Below are 9,959 nucleotides of genomic sequence, written 5' to 3' on the forward strand. Positions count from 1 at the left end.
CCCGAGGGATGAATGAGTCCCTGAGTCTATTTGTTTTGCACCTGGGTAGGAGCATTCGTGCACTCATTCTGCTTCTCTGCTCACTGATGACAGTGCTCAGAGGATGACTGTCATCATCCATGATGGACAGTAGTTTGTTCAATGATCTCCTCTCAGCAACTGTCACCATTGAGTCCAGCTTCATTCCAACCACAGAGCCAGCCCTCCTGATCAACCTGTCCAACCTGTTGACACTCCTCTTGGACATATTTCCACCCCAACACACTACAGCATAGAACATGACACTGGCCACCACAGACTGGTAGAACATGCAGAGGAGCTTCTTGCAGATGTTAAATGATCGAAGCCTCCTCAGAAAGTACAGTCTACTCTGAACCTTCTTATATACATGGTCTGTGTTGCAGGACCAGTCCAGTTTACTGTCCATCCACACACCGAGGTACTTATAGTTGTCCACTATCTCCACCTCATCGCCTCTGATGGACACTGGACGTGGCTTTGTCCTGGACCTCCCGAAGTCCAAGACCAGCTCCTTGGTCTTTGAGGTGTTCAGCTGCAAGTGGTTCCTCTCACTCCAGTCCACAAAGTCATGTATCAGACTCCTATACTCGTCTTCGCTGTTGTCCCTGATGCATCCAACAATAGCAGTGTCGTCAGCATACTTCTGGACGAGACTCAGCTCTGAGTTGTAGCAGAAGTCTGAAGTGTAGATGGTGAAGAGGAGAGGGGCCAGTACTGTCCCCTGAGGTGCTCCTGTACTGCACACCACAGTGTCAGACTTGATGTCCTTCAGCCTGACATACTGTGGTCGATCAGTAAGATAGTCCGTAATCCAGGAGACCAGACCAGGGTCCACATGCATCTTAGTCAGTTTGTCCTGCAGCAGAGTGGGTTGGATAGTGTTGAAGGCACTAGAAAAGTCCAGGAACAGGATTCTCACTGAACCGCTTCCTTTATCTTATTATCTTATGTGGGAGTAGGTCCGATGCAGGAGGTGAAGGATGGCATCTTCCACACCAACTGCTGGCTGGTAGGCAAACTGCAGGGGGTCTTGCGCGTGCTGGACTTGTGGCCTGAGATGTTTGAGGACCAGCCGCTCCAGTGTCTTCATCAGCTGCGAAGTCAGTGCCACCGGTCTGTAATCGTTCAGCTCGCTCGGTCTGATATTTTTAGGGACTGGAACGATACAGGAAGTCTTCCACAGAGTTGGTACTTTCCCCAGCCGTAGACTGAGGTTGAAGACATGCTTGAGCGGCTCAGCTAGTTCAGCAGCGCAGGTCTTTAGCAGTCGAGCAGACACCTTATCAGGACCAGCAGCCTTCCCTGGACGAATCCTCCGAAGTACATCCTGTACCTGGAGTGAGGTGAAGCTGGGAAGTGGTTGTGTGGAGCTGGGGGGGGGGGCACAAGAAGGTGGGGCAGGTCCTGAGGCGGGCAGCAGTGAGGGTGAGGTGACCTGCTCAAACCTGTTGAAAAAGTTGTTCAGTCCATTTGCCTCCTCCACCGTGTCCACTGCAGTCAGAGAGGCCTTGGTCTTGTGTCCAGTGATGGTTTTAACACCATCCCAGACCTCTCCTATTTCTTCTCGGCTCAGCTTCTCCTCCAACCTCCTCCTGTAGGTGTCCATTGCCTCCCTCAAGCATCGCTTCACCTCCTGCTGAGCTGACCTCATGGCGTTCCTGTCCCTGCTCCTGAATGCCACTTTCTTCCTGTTAAGGACATCCTTGACCTCCTTTGTTACCCACGGTTTATTATTAGGGTAACAGCGGACAGTCTTAGTAGGGGCGACAACGTCCAAGCAGAAATTTAAATAATCTGTTAGACAATGTGTCTGACCCTCGATGTCCTCACCATGAGACCTCAGCAGCACATCCCAGTCTGTTGTTTCAAAGCAGTCTCTGATGGCGTCCTCCACAGCTGGTGTCCACTTTCTGATTGTCTTAGTGGTCACAGTCTGTCTCTGCACCAGAGGATCAGGATCAGTGCGTGTGTGTGTGTTACCTCACATGTGCTGATGTTATTGGTTTAGTAATCACCTCTTTACAATAAAAAAAATCTCTGCTTTTGAGTGCTCAGAGTGTGTAACAGGCAATGGAAGTCTTGAAAGGCCGTCAGCATTTTGCTGATCTGACTTCCGATACTTGATCTCATACTGCTGGGCTGACAGCAGCAGTACCCATTGTTGCATGCGGCTGGCAGCTAACGAGGGAATTCCACTTTGCGAACCCAAAATAGAGGTAAGTGGTCGATGATCTGTCAGTGTGAACGTTCTACCAAACAAATACTGATGGAATTTCTTGATTCCGAAAAACAATGGATAGTGCCTCGCGCTCGATTTGTGCATAATTGGTCTCAGCCTTTCTTAGCGTCCTCGACGCAAAAGCAACAGGTCTTTCTTCACACGATGGCATAATGTGAGACACCACTGCCCCTACCCCATAAGGTGACGCATCACACACTAGTTGAAGAGGCAATTTTGGATCAAAATGCACGAGTATGTTTGAGTTTGCAAAGTCTTTCTTTATCTCTTTAAAAGCTTTTTCATATTTTACTGTCCACTCCCACTTGGTAGTTTTGTTTGAAAGTTTGTGGAGTGGCTTCAACTTACTTGCAAGGTTTGGGACAAATTTAGCATAATAAGTCAACAGACCAAGGAAAGATCTTAACTGACTCACATTAATTGGCGCTGGAGCAACAATAGCCTTCATTTTTAATGGTGACTTTTGGAGTCCTGTGCTGTCGATTACATGACCCAGGTACTCGACAGAAGATTGGAAAAACTTGTATTCATCTTTCCTCACCTTCAGCCCATAATCTTCTAGTTGTTTCAGTGTTGCCTCCAGATTTTGCAAATGTGTCAAATAATCTTTTCCTGCAATGAGCAGATCATCCAGGTAACACTGCACGCCTGGGAGACCACTCAAATCTGGTCAATATCTTTCATGCTACCCAGTTCACCCCCAAATACTTTAGGATGCTTTCTCAACACTTCCTGTAGAGAACCCTCGCTCACAATAAATACTCCTCCCGTCCAGCTTAATCTTTTGTAACCATCTGCGACCTAGTAAAGCTTGGAGGTTTCCTGCAATAATGTATAGTGGAAGTGTCTCTCTTTGTTTTTTGTACTCTACCATTACATGCACAGCTCCTAACACTGGAACAGTCTCACCAGTATATGTTCTCAACTTGAGCTTGGTCTCACGGAGAGGAAGGTGCTGTAGCTTATTTTTGTAAACCCTTTCTGATACCATAGAAACACGTGTACCTGTGTCCACCTGCATATGAACTGGTTTGTTCTCTAGTAGTGGTGCAACCCAATATCCTTCATCGTCACTGTTCATGACAGATAAAATGTGCACAGTATCATTGTCTGACTCATATTCATCATATTCCTGTTCCATCTTATTCACACGTTTCTTTTTGTTCTTGTAAAATCCTCTCTTCTTAACATTAGGTTGTTTAAATATCTTATTTCTGCGGGCACGTTCGATGTGGCCGTTTTTAACACAATTTCTACATTCCAAGTCTTTACACCAACACTCTGATGCCTGATGTCCTGATTTTCCACAGCGGTAACATGGCTGACCAGGTGCCGTTTTTTGTGCAGTCTTGTGTAAGCTTGTGTACTTGGATTGATGAATTTAGCTGATTCAATACACAACAATCCAAAACTAGAAACCTACCTCGAGTGTCAAAAAGTATGTTGGATTGGAAATTATTATACACTATACGTATACGCCATAAGTTAAATTAATGCTAAAAAGATAATAAAAATATAGAGTAGAAATTACTAGCCTCATCTAAGAGCTTAAACGTTTGAATACACATTCACAATCAACATTTCACTTCATACTGATATGCACTGTCTCAAGGCTAGCTTGAAAACAGACTAGAGATTAATCAGCGACTTAATGAAGCATCTGTCTGTCTGCTCAGTTCACACCTGTGGGCGTGAAACAAAAGGGCAAAACGGAACACACCCAAAAAAGGGGGGCTGGAAGACAAAGGAACTGGCCCACACGGCGGGGAGGAAGGGAGGTTGCTCTCCAGGTGACACGAGACAGGAACTAACATGAAAAAACCACTGCCCCGGAAGAGACGAACCCCCTGGACAGGAAACTTTCCCTTAAATAGAGAGGGGACCCATAACACGAGACCGTCTTTCCCAGATTTTTTGACGAGGCTGACTTGTCGAAGCCCACCATCCTGTTGACTGCAGCCTTTAACATTGCAGGTTTAACACTGCACTATCTTCTGAAACTACCCAGAAGTCTCAAACTACCAATCCAAGGACTTTGCAACAAACTGGACTAATGAGAGCAGAAATTATGATTGCAGAAATCGTCATCGTCGATGAAGTCTCCATGGTATCGAAGCCCCACTTTGTATATGTGGAAGCCAGACTCAAACAGATCAAGGGCAGTCAGAGACCTTTTGGAGGAGTCTCTGTCATTGCCGTTGGAGACTTTTTACCTGCTACCACCACTGAGACAGTCCAAACCTCTGTGTGTGTATGAGCCATCTGAGGTAGACTTGTGGCAGGAACACTTCCAGGTGGTCACTCTGACTTAGTGTTGTGTCGTTCGCGAACGATTCGTTCGAAAGAACAAATCTTTTGAGTGAACGTACTGAACCAAATCACTTCATGAAGTGATTCGTTCCTTTCTCAGTTCAGTTGAACTCACTCTGCTGCGATCGTGCCGGTGGGAGGATTCTATGATGATGATTATCATGATATGATGATTCTATGATGATGATTATCATGATATGATGATGATGATTCTATGATTCTATGACTCGCTTAATCCTCGGCTTAATCCTTGACTGAACGAGGACTCTCATCCGGTGATTCTATTCCGGTGATTCTCATCCGGGGATTCTCAAAGATTCGTTCAGTGAGTGAACGAGGTCTCATCCGGGGATTCTCGAAAAGAGTCGGTCAGTGACTGAACGAGGTCTCATCCGCGTATCCAAAAGGTTCAGTGTGAGTGAACGAGGTCTCATCTGGGGATTCTAGGAAGATTTGTTCAGTGAACAAGGATTAAAAAGTAAAGTGTAGGCTACACTCTGTTAACTAATGTTATGAAATACATATTATTTACACAGTTATTGTAACAAAAATAAATTTCTCCTTGAGGACCAATTCTGATTCATATTATTCAAAGTTCATATATTAGATTATTATTACTGGTATTAAGGTAAGGTAAAACTTTATTGATCCCTCAGGAGGGAGAAATTGTTAATTTATTTTTTATTTATTATTTATTTATTATTGTTGTTGTTGTTTAGTAGCTATCATCAATATCATAATGCTGATTTGCAATTAAACTGTACTTTTATATGAAAACTTGTTTGTTTTGAATTAATTTTTCATTTAAGACTAGACCAGACTTGTTACCTGTCCTGGATAGGACTCAACCATTATCAGGGGGGGGGCCCCACAACCCAATACATACACACACACAGTACCCTATCATCCCCCGAGTCACCCTTCACCCTTACCCTACTGTTAAATGGTTTATTCCCCCCATCACCTTGTATTCACTACCAGCCCCTCAAAGTTTTTGCTGTCGGAAAGAGATTGACAGTGACACAGCGACAAGATGAGTGAATTAAGAAGAAAAAGTGCTATCTGGACACAATTTTGTTTCATTTCCAATACGGCGGCATGTTGCAACATTTGCAAAGCAAAGCTGTCTACTAAAGGTGGGTCCACAGCAAACCTTTTCCGTCATTTAAGAACCAAACACCCAACTGTTCAGCTGCAAGAGGTGAGAGTCCCTGCTTCTACAGACACCAGCACCAGAACTGCTCCAGCCAGCACAAGTGTCCAAGTCAGTGCAACCACCAGCACTGCTGCGGCCAGTAGCACCGGTCCAGGCCCAGTTGCTGTTGCCACAACTGGAGCAATTTGTAGGCCTAGTGGTCGAGGAAGTCAATCGAGACTAACACATTTTGTGTCAAGACCACTTGACCCACTCAGACAAAAGGCCTTGGATGAGATGCTGGCCAAAATGATTTCACTGGACTTACAGCCATATTCCATTGTGGAAGACACTGGATTCCGCCAGTTCACAAAGGAACTCAATTCAAACTACATCTTACTGAGCAGGAAAACTCTTTCCAATACTATCATACCCGATCTATATAAAACAACTCGGGGAAAAAATCAAAGAAAAGGTTAAAAAAGCCAAAGCTGTCTGTCTGACCACAGACTGCTGGACATCATGAACAACAACGTCATTGATGTCGGTGACATGCCATTTTATAGATCAATATAAGATGGTCTCTGTCCTGCTGGACTGCTTCCAAATGAGTGAGAGGCACACAGCAGACAACCTATCAGAGCAGCTTATTCGAGTTGCAAGGGAGTGGGACATCACAAACAAGGTGGCTGCCTGTGTGTCTGACAATGCTTCAAATGTGGTGAAAGCAATTCAGAACACAGGTTGGCCTCACCTGTTCTGCTTTGCCCACACCCTCAACTTAATTGTAAGCGGTGGCATGTCTCCGATAAAAAAAACTCTTGACAAAGTGAAGGCTATTGTGGAACATCTGCACAGGAGCACCGTTTCCACAGAAAAACTACGGGCCACCCAAAAACCGCTAGGCTTGCCAGAAGCTCGTCTGAAGCAAGACTGCCCTACAAGATGGAACTCTACGTTCTACATGGTCCAGAGTATCCTTAAAAATAAGGATGCAGTAATCACAACTCTGGCCCTTACAAACCCAAGACTACCCACCCTAACACAGGAGGAGTGGGAGGAACTCAAGCAGGCCTGTGAGGTGTTAAAACCCTTTGAGGAGGTCACCGTTGAGATAAGTGGAGAGGGGTATGTATATGATTTTATTATTGCAGTGTTCTGATAGTACTGTGAATTCAAGGGCTTCTTTTTTAACTAGCACAGTTGCATCAAAACAAAGTCATAAAACTGTCAATCAAGCTTTAGGCTCCTCCTTGTCTGGCTTGACCTAGGTCATTGCCATGGAAACTTGACTGTAGAGGTGCTTCAATCAAGGCTTTTGTTCACTGGCTTCAACACTCAGTGAGGGTGTGAGATCAGTGTCACTTAAATCAAAGAGAAAAAAGGTTAAGTTGAACTAATTTTAGCCATTAAGTTTTCGAGCAAATGGTTGTTAATTGCACAAATATTATTACTATTAGTAATATTATTATGAAATATGTTTCCAATAACATAATACATTATTATCATTGTTGTTGCTGTTGTTTTTGTTGTTGTTGTTACTATGAGGCACAAACCTTGTTTTCTGTCTCTCAGATATGTCACTGCGTCAAAAGTAATTCTTCTGGCAAGAGGATTACAGAAGATGGCCAAAAAAATGCAAAAGGATGTGAACCTGATGGATCCTGTGAAACTAATGGTGGACACCATTTGTTCCCAGATGGCTCACAGGTTCCACAAAATTGAGGTTCATGTTCTGCTATCTGAAGCAGCAGCACTGGACCCCAGGTTCAAAAGGAAGGCCTTTGGCAGGGATGAGGATGCAGATAGGGCCTATCATCATCTCAGCAATGCTGCTGCAAAGGTGAACCTCCCCAACCAGCCTGAAGAAGAGGGCGCAGCAGCACAACGACCAAGTTCCATTCAGGACGGTTCAATTTGGCAGGACTTTGATAAGCAGGTCTCTGGGCTTGTGACCAACAGCCGAAATCCAGTGTCGGATGCTGTACTGGAGGTCCGTGCTTTTGTGCAGGAGCCTCTTATACATAGACTTTCAAACCCTCTCACATGGTGGCAAAATAGAGGCGCGGTCTATCCAAGACTGTCCGAAATAATGAATAGAAGACTCTGTATTGTGGCCACATCTGTTCCATCGGAGAGAATTTTTAGCAAGATGGGGCAAATTATATCAGAGAGACGAAATCGGCTCAGCCCATCCAAAGTCAGCCAGCTGGTATTTTTAAATGCAAATCTGGAGTAGATCTTTGGATGAAAAAAGAGAACAAATATGCAAGGACAATCTTTCCTGTGTTTGACACTTTTGGTGTGTGTGTGTGTGTTTAGTTTCTTGATTTTCATATTTATTTTTGTATTTAAGCTATTTATTTTCTGTTTGATTGCATATTTAAGTTGATATTTTCTTTTTAAATGTAGGGCACTGAAATTGTTGATTTAATGTTGCACTTCATTTAATATTTGTTTTGTTTTATTTAAGCTATTTATTTTCTTTTTGATTGCATATTTAAGTTGATATTTTCTTTTTAAATGTAGGGCACTGAAATTGTTGATTTAATGTTCCACTTCATTTAATATTTGTTTTGTTTTATTTAAGCTATTTATTTTCTTTTTGTTTGCATATTTAAGTTGATATTTTATTTTTTTATTTTAATTTTTATTTTATTTCGGTGCAATAAAATATTTCACAACCAAGCGATTTAGTCACACTTTATTTGTTTATTAGACAGGCTGGAAACACACACAGTGTTTTTAAAAGTAATAGAACCTTTACTACATCTGCAATGTTTGTTTGTGAATGTCTACACACAAGAGTCTGTCACGTTAGGCTGCTACTGAACGAGGATTCTCATCCAGAGATTCGCGCGACAGGGATTCAGTGACGATGATTCTCCTCCGGGGATTCTCAAAAGAGTCGTTCAGTGAGTGAACGAGGTCTCATCCGGGGATTCTTGAAAAAGATTCGGTCAGTGAATGAACGAGGTCTCATCCGGGGATTCTCAAAAGAGATTCGTTCAGTGAAAAGGATTCTCTTCCGGTGATTCGGTCAGTGAACGAGGATTCAAGATTCGGCTGTGAACACACCTCAACATCTTCTCTATTTGCTAATTCCTCGCGAATGTCACTCGTCCTTGTCCGTGAACGTTTTTTTTATTTTTTTTATTTTTTTTATTGCATTGTCCCTGAAGTGCAGTGAACGTGAACCTCGGGTCTGAATCATTAAAAATAGTAACGGATTGTTTGGCTGCGTTCAGGAAGTAGAAGAAATTGCAGTCAGAGCTCCATAAGCACAGAGTTATTGATTTGGTGAATGAACGAACTGAACGAATCTTTTGAACGAATCATTTTAATGAACTGATTCTAGTGATTCAGTACACTCAAAAGAACTGCCGTGCCCATCACTACTATGACTGAGATCATGCGCCAGAAGGATGATGTGGCCTTTGCAGAGATGCTAGACAGGATCAGAATCAAAGGAAAGTCGAATGAGTTGTCGGAGACTGACAGAGCTCTGATCTCTCAATCTGTGATTGAATCGGCTCTTTGCCCAAAGGATGTCTTGCACAGCTTTGTGACCAACAAACTGGTAGATGCACTCAATTGTGGAGCACTGACAGTAATGCATTCATCTATTATCAAGATAGATGCACATTACTTTCAACAGGACTGCAAAACTTGCAGAATAGTAAAAAAAAAAAAAAAGAAGACAGTCCACTTAAAGGAGGCAGAAGTGAGTTATCGGATTCCTTAAGGTTTGCCGAGGGTGCTCGGGTCATGCTCACCAGAAACATTGATGTCCAAAAGGGTTTGGTAAACGGCGCATTCGGAAAGCTACTTAAAATTATAATTTCTGAAAATGATAACCATGTCTCCTAGCCTGGGTGCCATCCTATTTATACTGGGGGCTACTCGTTACCCTTAAAAATGGGATCACTTGACCCGCATCCATTTAGGATTCGACATTAGGTAGTGAAGGCATCATGAGGTGCACGCTGGGCGAGGCCTATTCCGATGACCTTTCCATACCGTGATCCAATCAGATCGCCTTTTGTTGGGCTTAGAACTATACCGCAAGATTCACACATGTACCCGAGGCATTTCTTTAAGCCAGATGTTTTTTACAAGCTGGTTCCCGCCAGATCATCGCAAAATGGTAAAACGATTAAAACTGTAGTCCGTTTCTGTCGCTCCAACACAACGTCACGTCCGGGTCTTAATACTTTGCTTTATGGAGAAAAAAGGTCGATGCAGAGTGTACGG

At 43.5% G+C, this 9,959-nt stretch overlaps 2 protein-coding genes across 2 annotated transcripts; both read left to right on the forward strand.

Moving 5' to 3' along the window:
- Positions 1-4,328: 4,328 nt before the first annotated feature.
- On the forward strand, positions 4,329-9,730 carry LOC148078813 (ATP-dependent DNA helicase PIF5-like). The gene is given in 5 exon segments (XM_087793995.1): positions 4,329-4,466; positions 4,468-4,527; positions 8,556-8,620; positions 9,072-9,285; positions 9,653-9,730. Coding segments are annotated over 5 exon segments (555 nt in total).
- On the forward strand, positions 6,670-7,944 carry LOC148078814 (uncharacterized). Its single transcript, XM_087793569.1, has 2 exons — positions 6,670-6,833; positions 7,473-7,944. The coding sequence occupies exons 1-2, from the start codon at positions 6,670-6,672 to the stop codon at positions 7,942-7,944; spliced, it is 636 nt and encodes a 211-aa protein (XP_087649695.1).
- Positions 9,731-9,959: the final 229 nt, after the last annotated feature.

This window comes from Callionymus lyra, chromosome 6, assembly GCF_982586985.1.
Source record: "Callionymus lyra chromosome 6, fCalLyr1.hap1.1, whole genome shotgun sequence".
NCBI lineage: Eukaryota > Metazoa > Chordata > Actinopteri > Syngnathiformes > Callionymidae > Callionymus > Callionymus lyra.

What these genes read in the sequence shown, in the direction of transcription:
- LOC148078814 (XM_087793569.1), top strand. Translation starts at nt 6,670, where the DNA reads ATGGTCCAGAGTATCCTTAAAAATAAGGATGCAGTAATCACAACTCTG. An exon ending in GTTGAGATAAGTGGAGAGGG is followed by an intron (nt 6,834 to 7,472) that starts GTATGTATATGA and finishes ACTGGACCCCAG; the next exon opens with GTTCAAAAGGAAGGCCTTTG.